Below are 22,375 nucleotides of genomic sequence, written 5' to 3' on the forward strand. Positions count from 1 at the left end.
TCTCTCCCACTCCAGATCTTCCGCTGCCATCTTTGACTCAGGAGTGCTGTGCCTGGTGAGCCGTGCGCGTGGTGGCATCAACAATGGCGTAGGCGTGAAGTGCGAGTATGGCTGAGCTTAGGAAGTGTTGGGCGCAATGGGGGATTTTTGGCAGAAGAGAGCAGAGGTGTGGCGCAAGCGAAAGGATGAATGGAGGAAGAAGATGACCTTATATAGAGAATTGGCGAAACGATGCACCATTGGATGGAAGAATTGTGAAATGGATGTTGTGCACGTGGCTAAGGGTTAAAAGTGTATTTTGACTGTGAAAGAACGGAACAGGCGCTACAGTGCGTGCGCCAGAAAAGCGGAGGACGTGTGTCCCCCACTTGCACGACGTGTCAAATTGATGAGGGTTTTGGGCCCGCAAGACAGAGAGAGAGCAGTGCTCGCGTCTTCCCGATACAGTGATCGTGGCTATCGTCAGTAATGATGTCACCTTGCCAAGAGAAAATATCGGCTGCGAAGATTAATGAAATTGGCGGTAGTAAAAGACTATTGATTATTTCGAGAGCCTTTGATCAAATACAAAGTTTTTGATCAAATGCTCGGGGGCTACTTTGGAAAAAAGAAAAATTCGAGTATGACAAAATAGAAATGGCGAGAGCCTATGATCAAAAGCAAGCATTTGTTCATAGCCTCGGGGGCTACTCCCATCGGGAGCGCTGGTCGCGCACCCGATAGATATGAAAAGCTCGAGAAAGAATGACAATATAGCGACATAAGGCGTTAAATTGTTGAGCCTACAACCAAGCACAAGTCCTTGGCTGTAGCCTCGGGGGCTACTCACAGCGGGAACGCTGTTCGCGTGCCCGATGAAATTATAAAAAGAAGTGAGAATATTGCGAGTTATACAAATAACTCTACATATACTCCCATCGGGAAGGCAATAAGTCATCCGTTGACTCAATAAAATGTGCTATTCCAATAGCCAAAAACGCACTCGACAATATATTCTCAGAGCGCCAAAGTCGCGAAGAATCTCTGAATGCCACAAAACTCTGCGAAGGTAAGACCCCAGATCCGTTCTGAGCGGCGTGGCACCGTCTCTAACGTCGGTTTGCTACTTTTTTCCGTATCAACAGATACGAAGAAAAATCCTAACGGACGCGTTAGGTACCCGATAAAACATGACTGGGACTCGACAGATGGTAAGACCTTAAGCGGCACCTGTCGAAGTTAACACCAGTATCCCAAGATCATGTCCAGGGACGTGATCTTGAAGTAGGTTTTTGCGGATTGCCACTAGAGCAGTTAACTAGTACCTGATCCGTCAGATGAACTAGCCCCAACTACCATTATCCATGTACAATATATAATCGCGTATTCAAAGATATGTGATAAATTCGACAGAGTTATTGGATGATTATAAAGTTGGAGATTTTCCCTGATTCTTCGATTCAATCAAAATCTCGGGGGCTACTGACATAGGCATCCCCAATGGGCCTGCTAAAGATGGTACCCGGGGTTTATTGAAGGCCTACGAGTCGAAGAATATGAAGTTTAGAAGCCCAAGTTATATTAAGGAAAGTTAGAGTTGTATTAGGAAATATAGACTTGTAATTTTACGGGATGGGTGAGAAACCCTCCCGGACTCTGTAACTTGTGTATTACGAATCCCTTGGCTCCGCCTCCTATATAAGGGGGAGTCGAGGGACAAAGAGAGGATCGATTCATTGTTTCATACAACCCTAGTTTTCATAATCGTCGAGTACTTTTCGGCTGAAACCTTCGAGATCTACTTGCCCTCTACTTTCGACTAAAACCCTAGTCTACAATCTGTAGGCATTGATAAGTTAATCCCTTGTCACCCGGTGCCTTCATATGCCGCTCCTTTGCCAGTGCCTCCCGCGTCGGCCATCATCACCTCGACGTTGCCGGCGGCGCGGTCGGTGTGCGTCCCGCGGGCAGCTCCAGCATCTTCGTGGATCCGGCGCCACCAACACCTGCGATGGGTATCGAGGCTCCGGCACGGTGCCGAGGTAGACGCAGTGCGAGCCGAACTCGATGATGCGGCCATTCTTGGGGAAGCGGCCGCCGTTGGCGAAGCAGTCGACGTTGTCATTGACGAAGTCCAGCGAGCCGAGGCGCTGGACGAGGCCAGACACCACACGCTCGCCGGAGACGGTGAGGAGACCCGCCCGATGTGAACTCCAGCAAACGCAGTTGCTAGCCCCACGGTGGGCGCCAACTGTCGTCGTGGTGTAACAACAGATGGCATAGGATGGCTTAATTTGGGGCTGGATGTACGCTTGAGAATCCGGATGAGAGGAAGGTTTAGAGAAAGGGGAGGTAGAACTCAGAGCTGTATTGAACTCAGGAACTTAGCCAAATGGGCAGAGGTTGAAGATGTATGGACTACAAGGTGAAAACCTACAGCCCAAGGGTCTATCGCCCGTTCCAACCTCCCGCACAGGGGTGCCCCTCCGCTCCTTATATAGTGGAGAGGAGGCTTACAGGGAAAGAAACCCTAGGGGTATCTTTGGTGACCTAAGCTACTTTATAAAGCTACTTTGGCCCCAGGGACGACGCTTCTGTCTTTAATCAGAGAACTGATGAACCTCGTCCGGCTTCTTTTACGTCATCTTCTGCTTTGGCGCCAGGGCTTCGATTAAAGCTGAAATGCTTCGCTCATCTTGTCCTTTAGTCCTTGAGGGAATCTTTGACCGGGGTGCCGACATGCTACAGTTGAGCCTATGACGGATCCCCGGTATCTTTACCTGTGAGCTGCGGCTTCTTTTCCTTCGCACCTCAAACTCTTTTGCTTCCCATACTCCGGCATACCCCTCCTGGTATACTAGATTGTACCAACTTAGCATTATTAAACTTAACTCTCAGGATTCGGATTAATCTCTAATCCGGTATACGAATGGTTAATCATGGCATATTTGCCATAGTCTTGACCTACCGGGGGTCATCCCCCCGACACATGCATGGCATGCTACTTCATTCAAATATCTTGTGTCCAATCAGGTACATCGGACAAGACGCAAGCCATGGAGACCAAGCCAATGGAGAGGGAGATGAAGAAGAAGAAGCTCTAGCGCCCCAGCCGGAACTACAGCCCGCCAGGGCCGGTACTACCGCCCCTGAAACGAAGCAGTTCAAGACGAAGAAGAAGCTAAGGCCGGTAGTTCCGCCCCCGACCACCAGAAGTACCGCCCACCGGCAGTACCACCCAACTTCCGGAAAGGCGCTAAAAGCCCCCTGGTCATTACTGCAAGCAAAGTGGTCATTTCCGGAAGTAGACCGGTAGTTGGCCAGTACTACCGCCCCATCCGGTACTACCGCCCCTTCTGGCCGGTACTACCACCCCCGACCGGAACTACCGTCCCCAAGGACCAGAACTTCCGCCGATACATGTTTCAGTCAGAACTGCCTGTTTCATCACGTAACTTATCCCTTCGACCCTCCTACTATAAATAGCCTCGTTGGCTCCGATCTAGGGTTCGAATAGAATTGAGAAAGAACATGAGCCATGCTCTTGCCCCCATGTGGGAAACCCTACCATAGATCTTAGATCTTGTATCACTCGATCTCGTTGTTGAATCCTTGTGATCTCTTTGGTGACTTCTATCAATTGTTGGTCTTTTGCTTGCACTTCTACCTTTGGGTCTTTTGCTTGCACTTCTGCCAACCTTGATCTTTTCACCCTTCTAGATCTCTTAGATTCAATTCGTCGATCTTTTTGCGGGAGTTCTACCGAAAGGTTTTTTCCTGCAACTTCTATCGAGTTGGTGGTTCGGACCAACGAGGACAAACCGATTTGTGTGTGTGTGAGTTTGTAACCCTGACCCCTTCCGTGTTCTTCGTGTTCTACCACCTCCCCCACGAATCTCACCAAAATCCGTGAAGATCGGGCCTCCCGTAGGGTTCAACCCTTATTATCGGGCCTCTTGACCTAGATGCAGACGCATTTTTTAACCACGCGATCGAAAACGGTTGCGTCGAGCCTTGGAAGATGCCCTTATGTATGCAGCGGCAGCCTTAAACGAATTTTACTTAAAGCGATAAGGGAGGCGGAAAAAAAGAGGGCGCCTAGATCTCAGGCCCGGCCTGAGCCCGAACCTTCACCGCCAGCATCACTGGTTTGGGAAGGGATGGGGGAGGTGCTCGGTGTCTTGATTTACATATTTGCTGTTAGTTTGTGTAGGTTCGTGGCGGATGCCCGGTTTCTTCTCTTTCTTCTCTTCCCTTCCTGGTGAGTGGGAGTTTGTTGTCTGCATCGACGAGCGGCGCCAGCTGCTGGCGTCCTTGGTGGAAGATGGCGGCGACGAGGTCTGGTTGGTTCTCCTGCTCTTCTCTGAATAATTTCATCGACCGTGGCTACCTCTCGAGATGGATTCATGGCGCTGCGATTCTTCTTCCGGGCGGCCATGGAGGTATGGGGTCGAAGTGGAGCAGTGCGTCGAGTTCTTCTCGAGGGTGGCGGGGACAGTTCGTGCTGCAGCTTGGAGCGAACTGCACGGTGGCCATGTTCGCCGTGCAGGCGATTCTTCAACCTCCAGATCGGAGGCCTTTTCTGCAGCTTCTCGCCGGAGTCCAGCGTCGTCTCGCCGCCAAGTGGTACGTCCCGGCGGTGTTATGGCAGCCGGCAGTGGAGAGGACCGAGGGCTTGATCGCGTTTTGCTTTTCTGTTTATGTTCCTTTGTGTAAAAGTCCAGGACGGTGCTGTATTTTTCAAAAAGAAAAAAATGAATTTCACTTGCCGACAAATGCCCGGGTTCTTGCGGCAGCGCGCACCGCATGCCCAGCACGACGCCAACGACACGGCAAGCAAAGGCACATCGCAATACAAACGACGAAAGCAACGCACATGCCTGTCTCGCAAGACTAGGAAAGCAGCATTTCCGGCTAATCCCGCTGGCACTGTACCTGAGCATCCCATCGCCTTCGGGCCTGGAGCCCTGGACCCTGGGCCTAGATGGAAATTCCTGGTTTCCAGCATCCCCAGGTGGCGCCACACCCACACGGCGCAAACCGCCGAATCGAGGCAGCGCGGCCTCTGTCGCCTCCGGAACGCTCCTTCTCCCGCCGCGACGCTTTCTCCAACCCACCTTTTCCCCGGCTTCGCCTCTGCATGTCCTATTCCTCCCCGTCGGCGTCCGAAATGCTCTGCCTCTCGCCGTGCGCGCCGTGCCCCCATCGGCCATCCGCAAGGGCCTCGACCTCCGTCGCTGATAACACGCACCGCGTAACGCTGCGCCTCGGCACGCCAACCCCGCGGCGATGCCGGCTCGGGAAGTTCCAGGGCTGCTCCGCTGCGGCGACAACCGCGCCTATGGAAAAGGCGGCGCCGCCGCGGACGACAGCGGAGAGGTGGGGGTCGTTGCGAGAGATGCGGCGGGTGTGGTGGGTGTGCGGGATGGGGTACTGGGTGCAGGGCTTCCGGTGCTTCCCGTGGCTAGCGCTCAATTTTCACCTCACGCGCGGGCTCGGGCTCAGCCCCGTCGCGCTCCAGCTCGTGCAGAACGCCGGCAGCCTCCCGCTCGTCGCCAAGCCGCTCTTCGGGGTTCTCTCCGACGCTATATACATCGGCCACCAGCACCGACTCCCCTACGTCTCAGCTGGAGGTAATTCATCAGCCCCCCCCCCCCCCCCCCTTTTTTTTCCTCACTCCGATAGTCCGATTAGGAACCTTTGTTCTTCGTCGTTTATATGTGAAATACTCCCCAAACAGATGTGAGATTGAGTTCCTTTCGGCTTAAAAATCTTACTATCTCAGAATAAGTACTAAATTGAATGAATGTTTGAACTTTGAAAATCCATGCTATTGCTGTGAAAATTATGTATGCTTTCCCTTATTTTCTTAAAAAATAAGGATAAAATGAAACGAGAGCTGTGGAAAATAGAGCTCCTGACAGTGACAACATTCCTACCTATCTCTCTGAAATTAGGAGTCCTTGTGGAAAACTGCAGCTATTGTCGAATTTCACTGTTATTGGGATAGTATTTCTCTCAGGAGATTATTTTTTCTATTTAGTGTATTATTAACCAATAGAGTGGTCGAACTAATCCTTTGATTGTTGGCCAGTTGCTGTATTGCTTTTAAAGTCATATCTACTACTGTAGTCTGTAGTATGTAGTCGGCACCTGTTCTAGAGAAAGATACGTCTCTGGAAGCTTCATAGGTACTGTAGCGGCCGGCACCTGTCTGAGAGAAAGATCCGTTTTCGAAAGCCTCTTAGGTATCCGGTCAATGTAGCAACACACTTTCCTGCCCGATGTGTACTTGCTCTTATTGCTAGTCACACATTTTGAACTTTTCCTAGTTGGCAAATCAAAGATTTCCCTTATTCTAGTGGTACCTGATAGATGTCTTACTTATACTGGTGACCACACAATGGCAAGCAGGCATTCTCATAGGGCACCCATATTCTGGTGGTCCACTAGTCTCTGAAAGCTGCGAACGTAAGTTTACTCACCTTTTTTGCCAGTTTTCGTTCCACACTTGGTTTTTTCGTTAGGCGTAATCTCTGTTACCTGCTGGTTTCATTTCATGTCCGTGATTATATAGCAACTCCTATACCCTGTTACAGTTAATGTTAAATCAAAACCTGCTGCGGCGTGAGTATCGCCCAAACTGAATAGTCATTTTTTGTTAAGTGGTTATCTTTCTATGCTGATAATCTCTACTCTGAGAATTAAATGTTAATTACAGATAATGTTTGTTAAGTAACGAAGTCAATTTTTTTTTGAAATGGAACATTCGTATTCCATTACGACACAGCTAAATTGCTGGTCACCTCACGGGTTACATCAGCCGGGTAGTTCGACATCCACAGAGAATGGTCGCCATGACTAACAACGGTACCAAAAGCAGCCAACACATGCGCTGGTGTGTTACAATCTCCCGACACATGCATAATACGAGCCTCGATGAAACGAGTACTCATACGGAATTTCAGTTCACTAAAGAGGATTCCCAGGGGAGCATGATCATACGTCGATGAGCCCAAAACTTGCACAAGCATAGCAAAATAAGTCTCAAATAGTACCCGCCCAACACCAAGATGGTCTGCAAGATTAGAGGCCTTCAACATTTGTACAGTTTCCGCATGCAAAGCATCTGCAACATTATCAGCTGAGCTATCTCTGCATATTGCACCCCAGCCTTCTGATTTCAGATCGGCTGTGAAGGCAGCGTCCACGTTGATCTTTACAAAGTCGCAGGCAGAGGTTGCTAGTATGACCGCTGTTTGACCGTGACATTTGTCTGTTTCTTCAGCTGTTCTGCCCATTCCCCGATGTGGCGCCAGACAGTAAACTGGAATTCATTTATGAGCTGAACCCCTCCTTGTGGTTGCTCTTGTTTCTTTCAGTCCAACACCACAGAAAAGCAATCACTAGCATCTTCTGTTCATAGGGCAATTCTTGTACCTCGGCAAGGATATCCAGGGGTGCAATATGTTTGAGCATCGAGAGTCTGACTTCTTGTAGCAGGATGGCACACCAGCGTGCCTTCACCTGTTTACACTTTAAAAACAACTGCCCTCCATCTTCAAAATAGTGGTGACAGACAGAGCAGAGGGTGTCCAAGTGCACTCCTCGCCGTGCAATATTCATCAGTGGAGGGTGACTGTTATGTGCGAAGCGCCACATGAAGTGATGCACCTTAGGCGGACATTGAAGCTTCCAAATGATTCTGAATAGACTACTCCTGGATTCACAGTTTGCAGAATCTCCACCACTTTCTCTTATAGACTCTCGCTGTTTCATATTAACATGTACCTTGCATGCAGATTTAATGGAAAACATTACCATGTTATCAAAGTGACAGGCAACAGTATCCTCAGAATCTTCACATTCGGGGATCTGCAAATTGATTCAACATCTCTATGGAACCACTGTCGAATCAGCAGTTCATTTCACCAGCCTGTATTGGGATCAAGAAGTTCAGCAACTAGATTCATTGGCGCACCTCCTTTATGTGAGCATGGACGCCGAGAAGTACCCGAGGACTCCACGGGTCCTCCCACACCTTGATTTTTGTCCCGTCATCGACTCTCCATATGATCCCTTCTCTTTGTACATCCAGCCCTTTCAGGATGCTACGCCACACATAACACATGCCGCATACAGAACTGTGTTCAACAAATTGCCATAACGGAAATATGTCTCCCTCATACTTGGGCACATAGTGATTCCGGTGCTTGAATAAGGCGCCACCCATCTCTAGAAAGCATAGCCAAGTTAAAAGAGTACAGATCTCGGAAACCCAAGCCTCCATCTTGCTTTGGTAGCATCATCTTCTCCCGACAACCCAATGCATCCGCCTCTCTTCATCTTGTTCGACCATCTTGCATACATCATCACATAGGGTTTTTGATAGATCAAAACAGGTCATTGCGTAAGTCGGGATTGCTTGGGCTACAACCTTTATAAGAACTAGATGATTCCCTGCGCGTTGATTGGAATGTTCAGTAGATTTTTTTTTAGAAATGTGTTAGTTTTATTTGGTTTGCATCACCTATATAAATACATTGGCAAATATATATAGAAGGGTTTGTATTTCTCAAATGGAGAAGCTAATCATTTTTTCAAGGAAAACAACTAAATGTTTTCGATATAAATCTTGATCCGTAGTGCTTGATAGTAAAATGCATCTTTAAAATATGAGCTTAGTAGTTCAAATGAATTTCCATGAAGAAATAAAACGATAATGCTGATAAGGTTAACAACAACAAATTTGAGACGGGAGACCAAGCGTACTGCTCAACATACAGCCTATACATTAGTGTGTGGATGTTTTCCTTATACAGTGATGAAAAGCAATAAGTGGAAACCGATTTGGGAGGTATCCATTGAAATGAAGTAGCATGTCATACAATCGCAAGTTAAAAATAGAAAACTAAGTAAATAAGTGACGAAAAATACATAGTTATTATAATACGTGAGAGCCAACTCTATAAAGTTAACCAGATAAACCTTTCACCTTAAGTAAATATCATTTGAGGGCTCGTATGAACGGCTCCAAAATTCTTAGTGAATCCTTTCATCTCCAGGATTCCGATAAATCCATCCTTCACATTGATATGCTGTGTAATTCCACTTTATTTGTTGCTCTAGAACACAAATCTAGTATGCATGCATTAGTTTACCTTCTGGAAGTATAGTTTACCTTACTGTAGTACCGACATACCGGGCTATGGAAAGGGCACTGAAAATCATGTTCAATGTGGAGATAAAATAAACCACCCATAGCAGTAGTACTCCGTAGTGATTTACCCACATCATCAGAAATAATAATTTGATTAACTACTTGACAGCATTTGAAAATTGCGTACACTGCACTGTCCAAGTGAACTACACGTGAAAAAGCAAAGATGAACTCACATGTCCAGAGTTCCAAGAACCCAGGAATCTTTGTTCACCAGCTGTCTCACACGACTCCGTAAAAGTCCAATCGTGTCCAGAAACATGCAGTAATCATGTCCATGCCAAACAGATAGATGGAAAATAGCTGTGTGCCTGTGAGAGAGAAGAAAGTCAGGAGAGATACAATATTTCCTGTTCACGTGCAATTTCTCATCAGTCCCAGGTCCTTGCAAGCCGGCCGGTACTCATTTGCAATAATCAGCCATGGTTTGAACCAAAGTCCCCTGTGAGAAGAACAATTAGCCCGACCTGATCCAAATTAATTAACACCCATCAAAGGTTAGAGTGTGGCTTGCTCTGAACACAGCCTAACGATGTGTCTCCCCATACGCGTGCTGCATGTAGGCTACATGTTGTCATACACAACTTGTCGTCACTCTACTCCTAGCCGCTGCGATCATCGCCTGCGACTGCGAGGACGGAGGGAAATAGACGTGAGTATATGCAAGGAATTCAGCGATGTGAATAGAGCTGGTTGAAGCGGCGCACGATATTTATAACAGAAAAAATATGTGCGAACTTCTTGTATGTCTCGTCAGTTTTGTGTGACCGAAAGGATGAGAGTCAGTTTCATGGGGAAGGGGAAGAGGAAGAGAATGCCTTATTGAGGAGAATATCAAACGTGGGTTATCGGTGGCTGCACAGGTCAATGGAGATAATAAAGACAGTAGAATGCAGGCTAACTTTTACGATTAGGCTAGATTAGTTGGCATTCAACTGAAACAAAAAGCACCCGTCGTGCGAGCAGGTCATGGCGGCGCTCGCTTCAGTCGGTGTGCCGGCGCATGCGGCGTCGGTGCATCTGTACAACCCGGAGGACTTTCTTGTGGTTTTTGCCACAGCGGAGCACAGGAACAAGGTGGCTACTTTACCAGGCATCAACCATGGAGGTTTCTCCCTCTTCTTCCGCAAGTGGACGAGACAGTCGCAGGCAATACAGAAGAACTTACGCACCAAGGTCTCTATTGCGGTAGAAGGAATTCCGCCGCATGCGTGGGAGATGGCAGTTGTTGAGGATCTGATCGGGAACTCTTGCGCCGTGGAGGAGGTCGCGCCGGAGACTGCTGCCGCCGGGATCTGCGGCTCTTCAAGTTCACAGCGTGGACGTCGGACATCGAGTCGATCCCGGTGGCGCGTATGCTTGTTGTGCCGGAGCCGGCTGAGCCAGAGGGCACGCCTTCTCCGGCTAGGGAGTTCGCTGAGGTCGTGCGCACCCCTTCGCCGCCGGCGCGTGGCCGAACGGAGGTTCCGGCGCTGCAGTACAAGGTGCTGATCCACTTGACCGGAGTGGAGGAGGAGATTGATATCGAGGAGCAGCTATTCCAGATGGGCTCGCCGGGCGGTGGACGAGTGGCATCCCGGGAGGACGACTTCGACGTCGATCGCCGGCGTTTCCGCTCGGCTGCCGTGGCGGCGGGGCATCCCGGATGATCGCGGCCGGACCGGGGCGCCGGCAAGGCGGGGCCACAAGGACACGTGGCGGCCATGGTGCGTTCGGATTGGCGGCTACCGGCGAGTGGTAGGGCCCTCGCCGGCCGGTCGTGGTACGGGGACAGACCTGGTCAAAAGGAGTATGCGTCCAATTTGGGGCAGAGGCCCGTTGGAGGCAAAGCTGCCAACCCTGTCAGGCAACAGCCGCGTCAAGTTTGGCGGCCAATTCAAACTCCCCGACAAGATTCGCAGCCGGTGCCCGTGGCGATTGCGAGAGGCCACGGACGGATGTGGAGTTGCGTCTCTGCAGCGGATCCGAAGACACTGGAGATGATTGGGGAACATGTGGCAATTTCTGAGAGGCCACAAACGGACGAGGAGCTGCGCGCTGCAGCAGAACCGAAGACTCTGGAGACTAATGAGGATCTAGCTCGTGGAGGTGCGTGTGCCGCGGACGTTTCCGTGCAACAGGAGCTGGAGGATGGCACGCTGGCTTGTCTGTCGGTCCCTTTGGATGGCCGAGAGCAGAGCGGCCCAGCAGACAGTGAAGTGGACCCGACCTTGCTGAAGACGACTCGGAATGAGAACAATGTGGCTGTTTCGCCACCCCTGACAGCAGACAAGGATTGGCTGGGGACGGAGACAGACAACGACGCCTCATCCTCGGCTGAGCATGCGACAGCCTTGCATGGCATAAAAGAAGTTTCCCCTGGGTACATCAGAATTTCGCTTTCGGGAGCTGAGCCAGCAGGCATGCAATCAACAACGAGGGCCGTTGATCTGGAACTGGAGGGTACTGGATCGTCTGAGGAGAGCGCACCTCAGCTGTCGCCTTGCATGTCCTACACAGGGCCTAATAGTGACATGCAAATGGTTCCAAGGGGCATAGCTCGGCGAGTGGAGGAGGCTGTGTCGCAGGAGGAGGAAGAGCATCAATCTGGAGCGAGGCATGAGCAATGAGGAGATCCAAGCGCTCGCCAAGATCAAGTCTTTCTGCGCCAACATCATGAAGATGCTTGCGCCGCCACTGCTCAAGGAGATAGAGGGTGCGAGGACCTTGAATGCTGCCGCGGAACCGTTCACTCCACGACGGGTCACAAGGCGGCAAGCGCTGCAAGCATCAGGTGCCCCCACTGCGTCGAAATCGAAGAAGGTCACGGCGGCGGAGACGGCTTTGATCAAGGCTCTTGGCATTGTTCCGGAGGACCTGTCAGTTAATGAGGAGGATGTACACCTTTTCAGGAAGATTTTCGACTCCCCTCTACGTGATCAGCATGTCAGAGTCATGGCCTCGATTTTCGGCAAGGTGGCGCCGCCAAGCTTCGAGAGGATGGAGAGCTGCCAGGTGGTGATAGCAGCCGCAATAGATGCTGCTCGGAGTAGGAGTTCTTAGTCGCTCATGGATAGTCTTTTAGAGTTGTTGTGTTGGAACGTGCGGGGGCTAAATGACCCAGCAGAAACGGAGTCTTTGTGAGGGAGTTCGTGTCGACTCTTCATGTGAGCATTGTTTGCTTCCAGGAGACGAAAACGTTGGTTGTAGATGATTTCTTCTTGTTGCAATGCTTAGGCCCGTCCTTTGACGGTTTTGCTTACATCCCGGCGGAGGAAACTAGAGGAGGCATTCTTCTGGCGTGGGACAGTTCTGTGGTTAAAATTGATAATATTGCTTATGATAAGTACGCGATCACTGGAGAAGTCACAACAGGGGAAGGCAATCCCTGGTGGCTAACTACGGGTTATGGGCCGCAATCGGTGATCCGACAAGGAGCTGTTTCTAAACGAACTCACCAATAGGGAGGGCTTTTGTGCCACGGGCCGTGGGCCATTGCGGTGGACTTCAACATGATCCCGACCGCAGCTCGAGAAGAACAACAGTAACTTGAATCGTTCGACCATGGCGAGGTTTAGGAGTTTTATTCGTAGGCATGAACTTAATGACACATACGCGCACCTGTCGCCGTCCGTACACTTGGAGTAATGAAAGGGAGGATCCCACCCTATCTCGCATCGACAAAGTGCTAGCCTCTGTTGACTGGGATCTTGCGCATCCTGATGCGATACTGCAAGCGTTGTCCTCCTCGGTGTCTGATCACGCGCCAATACACTTAGCGCTGAGCGCGGCAATCCGCCCCAAGAGAAGATTTCGCTTTGAGCTGGTTTGGCTGAAACCTGGAGGGGTTCGAAGAGGCGCGTCGGGAGCGCCCGGGTCTCGTGATGAGGCGATTGTTGATCCGTTCAGGAGGCTTGATGCTTTGCCTCGAAAGCGCCGCGCGGAGGGGCCTCCGTGCTTGGGGTCGAGGAAATGTGGGAACATCAAACTTCAAATTGCCATGGCCAACATCATAATCCTCGGTGCTTGATGTCGCACGTGAGCAGCGGCAACTCGTCTTTGGGAGAAATCTAGCTTAGGAGGACGCTGAAACTCACGGTGCTGGGGCTAGCGCCTCTCGAGAGAACCATGGCCAGGCGGTAGATCACGCTCCGTGGTTAAAGGAGTGGACGCGAATACAAAGTTTCTTTCACATAGTGGCCAATGGAAGGCGCACAAGGAACTTCATACCGGCGATCAGGCAGTGGTAACGAGATGATCGCGGATCAAGCCGGTAAAGGTTGAGGTGTTCACGAGTCCTTCAGTAAGTCTGATTGAAAACCGCACGTTAGGGAGCACGAACCTTTGACCTACGTGCCCGAGGTTGCCGACTCATGACCCGTCCGACTTGGAGGCACCGATAACGGAAGAGGAAGTTTGGAGTATTATAAAGGAGCTGCCACCGCAGCAGCCCCCGGCCCGGATGGTTTCATCGGAGGGTTTTACCAAAAGGCTTGGCCCATCATCAAGCAGGATATAATGGCCCGTTCGGTGATTCCGGTGGCTCAAGCCATATGTTGGTGATTCCGCAGGTTTTGCAAGGTGAATCGTGGCTTACATAACCCCGATTCCCAAACGACCAAATGCGGAGGATGTTGGGGATTTCCGTCCCATAAGTCTTGTACACAAGCCTTCTCCAAGATATTCTCCAAGATTATGGCAAACAGGTTGCGAACCAAGCTGCCGAGCCGGTTAGCACAAATCAATCTGCGTTTGTTCGGAGCAGGAGTCCGCATGACAACTTCATGCTGGTACGACAGTGTGCCAGGAGAATCCATCGGAAAAACAGCGTGGAGCCCTTGTCAAGCTTGATATCACCCGCGCTTTTGATTCTTTATCATGGAGTTTTCCTCGATGGAGGTGCTACGGCATCCGGGCTTTGGGCCCAAGTATCCGCATTGGGTGGCGGTTTTGCTTTATACGGCAAACACGATGGTTCTTGTTAATGGTGAACCCGGTGACGTAATTCAGCATGCGTGTGGCCTGCGCGGTGGAGATCCAACATCCCCAATGCTTTTCGTTGTCGCCATGGAAGTTCTGACCAAAGCCATCTCCTTGGGTGGAGCGGGATCCGCCTGGCTGGCATTTGTTGCAACCCCCGGCTGGCATCACACCGCTCCAACGTATATCGATATATGCTGACGATGTCGTGCTGTTCACGTAACCCGAGAAACCGGAGCTGGCTGCGGTGAAGCAGATTTTGTACCTCTTCGGTAACGCATCCGGACTGCAAGTTAACTACAGGAAGTCAGCGGCGACCATGATTAGAGGAGGAGGCGTGATGCTAGGCTGGTCGGCTGAGTTGGGCCGTGATAGTTTGCACACTTCCCCATCAAGTATCTCGGGGCTCCAACTATCCATTAGACCGCTCACGAAAGCCCAGTAGGCAACCGGCGCCTGGATAATATCACAAGGATGTTGCTTCGCATGGCAAAAGAGGTTTGATCGCCAAGGAGAGCCGTCTCACCATCCGGTGAAAGCCGAGCATAAAGTCGGCAGGCCGGCGCACCACATTCTAGTGGAAGAGGCCCCCAGTATGGCTGCTCGAGGAAATCAACAAGTGGCTGCACGCTTTTTTCTGGATCGGGAAGAAGGAGGTTAAAGGGGCTCGTCTTGTTTCTTGGAACAGCATTTGCGTGCGGCTTGATCTAGGTGGGCTTATGCGGATCATTTGGATACTAGGTGGGCTAGGATCAAACCTCCAACGCAGAGTCTTGCACTCTCGAGTTCGTTGGCTCGGCTGGTCTAGGAACGGATGCATCTAAACCCTGGATTGGCTTAAATCTGCCCAAGGATACGGCAAGCGAGATCGGCTTTTCGAGTTTTGCCCGCCTTGTGCGGGCAATGGGAGCTCTATACTATTCCGGGAGGGACAAAGAACAAGGGAGGCTCGTGCAAGGAGGTGGCGCCAGCTCGTTTTGAGTTAGTCCCCACTAGGCGCAAAAATACTAGGAAAGTTTCTGGAAGCTCTCGCAAAACAATGGCTGGATGGAGTGGACATCGTGGGCACGCTTGATCGGAGGCGGCGAGACAATGTGTACAACTTTGGTCGGCCCTTGGCGACATACATTTACAGCCGATACTCCTGGGACTCTTTATCCCGGAAGGGTGCCAAATCGGGCGGTTACACCGCCAAAGATACCTATCGTCGTCGTGCCTAGGCGGGGTAAAATTCAGTCTTCATAGGCCTATCTCGGAAAGCTCGCGCACCCTTGAAGTGCAAGATCTTCCTATGGCTGGCATCTCTGAACCGGCTTTGGACGGACTGGCGACAGCGTGTTCGCCATGGACTTCGTGACGTGAACTAGCGCCTTGTTTTACCTGTCTTCAGGAGGAAGACACGGCACACAGCACATCCCGAGGACATTGCGTCTACGCCAGAGAAGTTTGGTATCTATGCCTAACCGGCATTGGTCCGAGCATTGCGGAGCCACAAAGGAACATCTCTTTTGAGGACTGCGTGGCTAACAGCTAGAAGTTTCATCAGGAAAGAGGATAGGAAGAGGTTTGATTCCCTGGTTATCTTGGTTGCTTGGATGCTCCGGAAACAACGCAATGCTAGGGTTTTTGGTAACACCAGTGGAATACCGCAGCTGTCGTGCAACCGGTGAGTCGGATTAGGGAGGAATTCTGCATTTGGGAGCAAGCGTTCTTAGGAGATAGGAGAGTGATGGGGAGAGAGTAGCTCTAGGTTTGGAGTAGGAGTGGTGTGTGTTGTTCACATCATTTGTGAGCAAATGGTGTGAATTCTTGTAATTATGTCTCTCTTCTATAAAGTTAAGGCACGCTATTGGCGTGTTCTCAAAAAAAAGAAACAAAAAGCACCCAGGAACTAAACGGGTTTAGGCACTAAATGGGACGTGCTGATGACCTGACGTGTGTTGGCAAGTTAGTGGGCGCATGATGATATGGCATAGCTGCATGTTGAGAAAAATAGGATAGTGGGGATGATCCTCTTAGTTATATAGGATTTCTTTCCCTGCTTTTGAAAGAAACCATTCCTTCCAACCCTGAATTCTACTCCAGATTCTCTCTTTGACATACTCAAAGCATTTCTTTCTAGATCTCCCTGTAGAGGTAGGCAACCCAAGATACTTTCCCCCCTCCACCTCCGCACCAAGACCCAAGGCTTGCAGCGCAAGTTCTAGTGGATGAAACTAGGGTTAGCGTAAATAGGAAGTTAAGAGTTATGGAAGTAGACTTTGGACTCAAATGAGTTTAGAATTAGTAGGACTAAGACCGGGTACTTGCGATGCGATTTTAGTGGTGTTAGGTGCGAAGACGGAGATGTTAGTTTAAAGGGACAAATAGTGCCTAAGAGGGACACCTTCCGATACTTCGGATCAATGTTGCGAAGCAATGATGACGTCGACGAGGATGTTTACCATAGGATCAAAGCGGGATGGATGAAGTGGCGACAATCATCTAGCATCCTATATGACAAGAAGGTCCCAGAAAAGATAAAAGGTAAGATCTATAGGATGGTAATCAGACCGGCGATGCTACACGGAGCAGAATGTTGGCCCACTAAAAGACAACACATCCAACTATGGAGATGCAGATGCTACGGTGGATGTGTGGCCATACAAAAGGACCGGATTATGAACGAGGTAATACGTTATAGGATATGGGAGGCAATGGCCGATGAGAAGTGGCCCAACACCGACTAAGGTGGTTTGATCATATCCAACGAAGACCTCCAGAAGCACCAGTTGACAATGGAATTATAAGGAGTATGGAAAATACAAGGAGGGGCAGAGGGCGACCAAAATTGACATCGGAAGAGGTCATAAAAAGAGACTTGAGTGATTGGAATGTCCCTACAGATTTGGCTCTTGATAGGACCTCATGGAAATCAGCGATCGATGTGCCGGAATCTTAGGGCATCTCCAGCGGCCCTACGCAGTTTAAACCCAAAATATGTCTGTTTTTCTCCGTTTGCGTTGGGCCGCGGACACGGAAATGGCTGTCTGACCACGTTTGTCAACGTTTGTCACTTTGGGCTCGGGGTTATCCCTAGCAGCCCGATGCATTTTGGTTCGGGCGATCCATTATGATTTATTATTTGACCTCACTTTCAACACAATCTCCTCATATGTATAGGAAAAAATAATGTTGCAATCAAATAAATTTAAGTAGCTTTGTACCTTTATTACATCTAAATAAACGACATAGTTCACATGCAATGTTGTGCAGGAAGAACATAGTTCAGAATTAAACAGACAAAAATAAGATGGGATGACTAGTACTCATTATCCTCATGGTTTTCAAATGCCCACTAATGCTTGATCGGATCCTCCTGAAGATGATTGTGAATGTTGCTATCATGGAGCTCAAGGTACATATGGAGGAACTCCTCAAACGTTCAAGCCCTAGGCTATGGGTCAGCTATCTTGCCCTGAAATTGCCATCCTTGGTCATGGAGGTTGTCGTCACACTTTTGCTCAACGATCATATTGTGCATGATTACACAACAAGTCATCACCTCCCACATGGTCTGAAGGTTGCATGTTCTAGCAGGGTGACGAAAAATAGTCCACCAAGCTTGAAGCACAACAAATGTCGGTTCTACATCTTTCCTAGATGCCTCTTGTTGTTTGGCAAATCTCTTATTTTTCTCTGTTTGAGGATCTCGGATCAGTCTTCACTATTGTGGCCCAGCTAGTATAGATGTCATCAACTAGATAATATGGCTTATCATATGCATTGCCATTGATCTCATGGTGAACCACAGGAGCATTGCCTTCAACAATCCTAGAGAATACTAGAGAGGGATGGAGCACGTTGGGAACCGACATGCCAAAGAAAGGGTACCAAATCCACAAATCATGTGATGCAACTACCTCAAGAATGATAGTGCATCTATCCACATGCCCGATATACTGCCCCTGCCAATGCAAATGGACAGTTCTTTCACTCCCAGTGCATGCAATCTATGCTATTCATTAGTGGAAACCCTCTTGCCTCATTGATCGATAACAGTCGGGTCTCTCAAATAAACCTCGCCGACCACTGTAATCATGGCTCGGTAGAACTTGTACATCGCGTCAAGGCAAGTGGTCTCGCTCATTCGCAAGTACTCATCGATAAGATCACCCAACGCTCCATATGCAAGCATACGAATAGCCGCGGAACAGTTCTTGTAAGAGGTGGAGCCTACCTTACCAATGGCATCAGGCTTGCATCTTAAGTAGGGATCGTGGTCCTGACACCTAGTAGAATAGTCAAGAACAAGTATCTTGCCATCCGAGAGCGGCGCTGGAACAGGTTCACGTTGAACACCGGCTTCGTGGGGTGGAAGTAGTCCCGCTGGAGCAGGTAGTTGTTAGCCTCTCAATTACACGCTACATTGACCTAACGAGGCCTCGTTGAGCCCATGCGCACCGGTTCTGCCGCTCGGTGTGGTCATGAATGAGGGTGGCCGCGGCAATCATGAACTCCGAAATGCGGTCTGACTCCTCATCCGATGAGCTGTCCATGACGGTGTTGAAGTTGGGTTCATCTGCGGCCAACAAGGAAGAATCAATGGCTAGTCCACATGGCTTAGATGGCCAAAAATGGTCTAGGTTTTCGTGCCTCAAGCTCGGCCTCGCAATTGGCCGAATAGGTCCTGGGCATCGATGCCGGGTGGGTAGGTCCGAGCAGACGGGCAGCAAACAGGTCCAGGAGAGATGCTGACAAGTGCTCTCTAGGGCACTAGCACCAATCTCGGTCTCCAACAAGTTGTGGCTTGATAGACGGCGCTGGCAATGGCGAGGGGATGGGGAAGCAGTGGCATCGCTCTAGGGTTGCAAGGGGCGGGAGGGACGCGATTTGGTGGCTACTGCGTTTGGTTTTTAGGGTTAGTTGAGGGGGACACGTGCGGATGCGGCTTGTCTCCGCGCCCGACGCATTGCCAGTCCAAATTTGGGCCGGGAATGTGTCAGCACGGACAAGCCAGCCACTTTGTGTTAGGCCGTTGGGCAAGAGTTTTACTCATTTTCTGTTCGTGCGGACCGAAACGGACACATTTTGTCCGTTTGCGTCGGGCGCTGGAGATGCCCTTAGTTTACTTGTTTTTTTTTCTCTATTCTTGTTTTGGTTTACTTGTGTTTCCGCTGGGTTTCATGTCTAGCCTACCCGAGTTGTTGTTGTGTGTTAAACTGACTTATGCTAAAGTTGGCTACTCTTGTGTGCTTTCAGCATTCCTGCAGCTTATTGCTTGGGGGACACTTGCTATCATGCCGGTTACGGGTGACACATTTACAACTGAAATGGTATGCATTCTGATTGGAAATCTCGGAGCATCTGTGACGGAAGTTGTAAGTGATGCTGTTGTCACGGAGTTTAGTAGAACACAGAAGAAAGGTGTACTACAATCTTATGCATTCATAGGTCTTGCAGCTGGATCCCTCCTAGGGAACTTGTCAGGTGGATACGTTCTGCTGAGAACACAAGAACCAAAGACTATGTTCACAGCATTCTCAGTCCTCCTTGGCCTTCAACTAGCACTCTCCATGAGTACAAAAGAAACACTGCCAAGTTCCCATGGCAACTCCAACAGTCTTCTTGTCAGAAGTTCTTTGTCGGTCAATCTTCGCAAGCAATTCTCGAACTTAATGACAGCAGTCCGCAAGGAAAGGATATTTTACCCACTTGCATGGATCATGACTTCGTTTGCTGTTGTGCCTAGTTTTTCTGGAACGATGTTCTGCTTTCAAACACAGTATCTGAAGCTTGATCCATCAATCATCGGTCTTTCAAAAGTAATGGGACAGGTCATGGTCGTATCTCTAACTGTACTTTACAACCGCTATCTTAAACAGATCCCTTTGAGGCGCCTTGTGTGGGGAGTTCAGATAATGTATGCTTTCGCAGTTCTGTCAGAATTGATTCTAGTGAAGCAAGTGAACCTTATGTTGGGAATACCGAACGAGATATATGTCCTCTGTTTCTCAGCTCTTGCTGAGGCAATTGCTCAATTCAAGGTCCTGCCATTCTCGATTTTGTTATCAAGCCTCTGCCCACCTGGTTGTGAAGGTTCGCTCTTTGCTTTCTTCACGTCTGGGTTGGTGCTTTCAGCAATACTAAGTGGCGTGTATGGCGTTGGGTTGTCTGCCCTGATTGGTTTGTCTGCTAGGGACTACTCGAACTTGCCTTTGGGTATTCTGCTGCAAAGTTTGGCTGCATTGTTACCCTTAGCGTGGATATCTTTTGTACCTGAAAACTGGACTGGGGATGAGAAGATTGTAAAGCAAAGATGAGCACATTGACATCAGATGTAGCATAACATTAAAGATCTGGATAGCTTTTTTTTTTTGAGAATTAAAGATCTGGATAGCTAATGAGTGACACTGTACAGGACTTTCCCCCCAGGGAACTCTATGGAATTACATGTATAGGTATCCAAAGGTGATCTTTCTTCACATCAATGTACTGCGTATAGCTCAAATGGTTTTTTGACAAATAGTGAACAACCATGCCTGCTGAAGAAAGTATTTTCCTGATGTCCTTTTTTGTTTATTTGTTTTAGAATGTGAAATAGCGTCATCAAGTTACTAACTTACTACCAGAAAAAGTATAGCCACAATATCACTAGCAGTGGCGCACCACTAGCAGTAGCCCACCACTAGTGGTGCACCATGGGAACCATGCGCCACCATGGCATGGTGCAGCACTAGTAAATCTGAGCATAGTTTAAAAATGGGCAAAATTTACCACCCGCTAAGCAATCGTGTACCATGGCATGGTATCTCAGTGGCGCACCATCAGCACACTCCCTTGTGGATTGTCTTTCTAGTTTAAATAAGAAAAAAATTGATAAAGTTTAAAAATAAAATCTTTCAAGATATCCATGTGTTATGTCCGGGGCGTATTAGGTGGAAATGGCCATATCCTGAAAATCTGAAAATTTTCACTTTGGACCGTTGGATCCTGTACGACTGGTTTAGATGCTCACATGACTACCCTCTTGTCATTTTACAAAAAACCACCCGCAGACACTTTACAATTTGCATTGAGGTCCTTCGCATATATTGTCTTGAAAAATCAGGTCCGCTAGTACATGTTGTGCCTTAGGGCATCTCCAACCGCGCGACCCAAACGGACGCGCTGGGCCGTCCGTTTTGGGCCGTTTGGGTGGCCGAGCGGACACGCGGACGGAGCCCCGCGTCCGCGCGTCCGTTTGGGTCGCGCGGTGCGCCCAACGCTGCAGAAATGGGTTGCGCCCCCGTATTGTATGATTTTGCTTGTAAATTGGCTATAAACGTCAAATAAATTATATAAAATGTTTCAAATGCTCAAAATTTATTACACAGTACATTGTCCACGCAATCAATGATAAAGTATTATTCAAATAAAATGTAAAACCGTTACAAATGCTTTAGGCTTCGGGATTTCCATCACCATTGTTGTTTGCAGCATTGTTGCCTACATGCTGCCACATGTGCTCGATCAAATCAGCATGCAGCTGGTTGTGTACAGCTAGATCTCGAATTTCATGGTGTGCATGAAGAATGTCCTGGAATGATGCTGGACCACCTTCAGGAGTAACCAACTCTCCCTAGCCCTCCCAGTCATTGTCAAAGAGTGAATCATCCCGCTCCACCTCAACAATCATGTTATGCATGATTACACAAGCGGTCATCACCTCCCACAGAGTTTGCACATCCCAGGCTCTGGTAGGGTGTCGGACGATAGCCCAACGAGCTTGGAGGATGCCAAACGCCCGCTCGACATCTTTTCGGGCTGCCTTTTGCTCTTTGGCAAACCCTGCCTCCTGCTCTGAGTTGGGTTTTCGGATTGTCTTCACGAGTGTAGCCCAAGATGGATAGATACCATCAGCAAGGTAGTACCCCTTGATGTAGTGGTGGCCACTGATCTCAAAATCCACATCAAGGGACTGACCGTAAGCTAGCCTATCAAACACCGGAGAGCGCTGCAGCACATTGATGTCATTGTGCGAGCCAGCCATTCCGAAGAATGAGTGCCAAATCCATGTATCCTGTGAAGCAACAGCTTGAAGAATGACTGTGCACCCCTCAGAATGACCGTTGTATGCCCCCTGCCAACCAAAGGGGCAGTTCTTCCACTCCCAGTGCATGCAGTCTATGCTGCCAAGCATCCCAGGAAACCCCCTGGAAGCATTGATTGACAACAGACGAGCTGTGTCCTCTGCAG

The 22,375-nt window shown here is 49.3% G+C and overlaps 1 protein-coding gene across 2 annotated transcripts; it reads left to right on the top strand.

Annotated features, from left to right (window-relative positions):
* The first annotated feature begins 5,037 nt into the window (after nt 1–5,037).
* Nucleotides 5,038–20,654, top strand: LOC124678636 (probable folate-biopterin transporter 8, chloroplastic). 2 transcript variants are annotated; one of them, XM_047214496.1, is made up of 3 exons: nt 5,038–5,612; nt 19,400–20,494; nt 20,528–20,654. In XM_047214496.1, the coding sequence occupies exons 1-2, from the start codon at nt 5,120–5,122 to the stop codon at nt 20,458–20,460; spliced, it is 1,554 nt and encodes a 517-aa protein (XP_047070452.1). In that variant the 5' UTR covers nt 5,038–5,119; the 3' UTR covers nt 20,461–20,494; nt 20,528–20,654. The 2 variants fall into 2 exon arrangements, with proteins under 2 accessions (XP_047070452.1, XP_047070451.1); XM_047214495.1 differs by having other exon boundaries at nt 19,400–20,654.
* Nucleotides 20,655–22,375: the final 1,721 nt, after the last annotated feature.

This window comes from Lolium rigidum, chromosome 7 (assembly GCF_022539505.1).
Source record: "Lolium rigidum isolate FL_2022 chromosome 7, APGP_CSIRO_Lrig_0.1, whole genome shotgun sequence".
In the NCBI taxonomy this organism is placed as follows: domain Eukaryota; kingdom Viridiplantae; phylum Streptophyta; class Magnoliopsida; order Poales; family Poaceae; genus Lolium; species Lolium rigidum.

Excerpts from the sequence above, each read along its gene's own strand:
- LOC124678636 (XM_047214495.1), top strand. The coding sequence starts at position 5,120 with ATGTCCTATTCCTCCCCGTCGGCGTCCGAAATGCTCTGCCTCTCGCCG. Across the intron at positions 5,613-19,399 it reads CCCCTACGTCTCAGCTGGAG|CATTCCTGCAGCTTATTGCT; the intron begins GTAATTCATCAG and ends GTGTGCTTTCAG.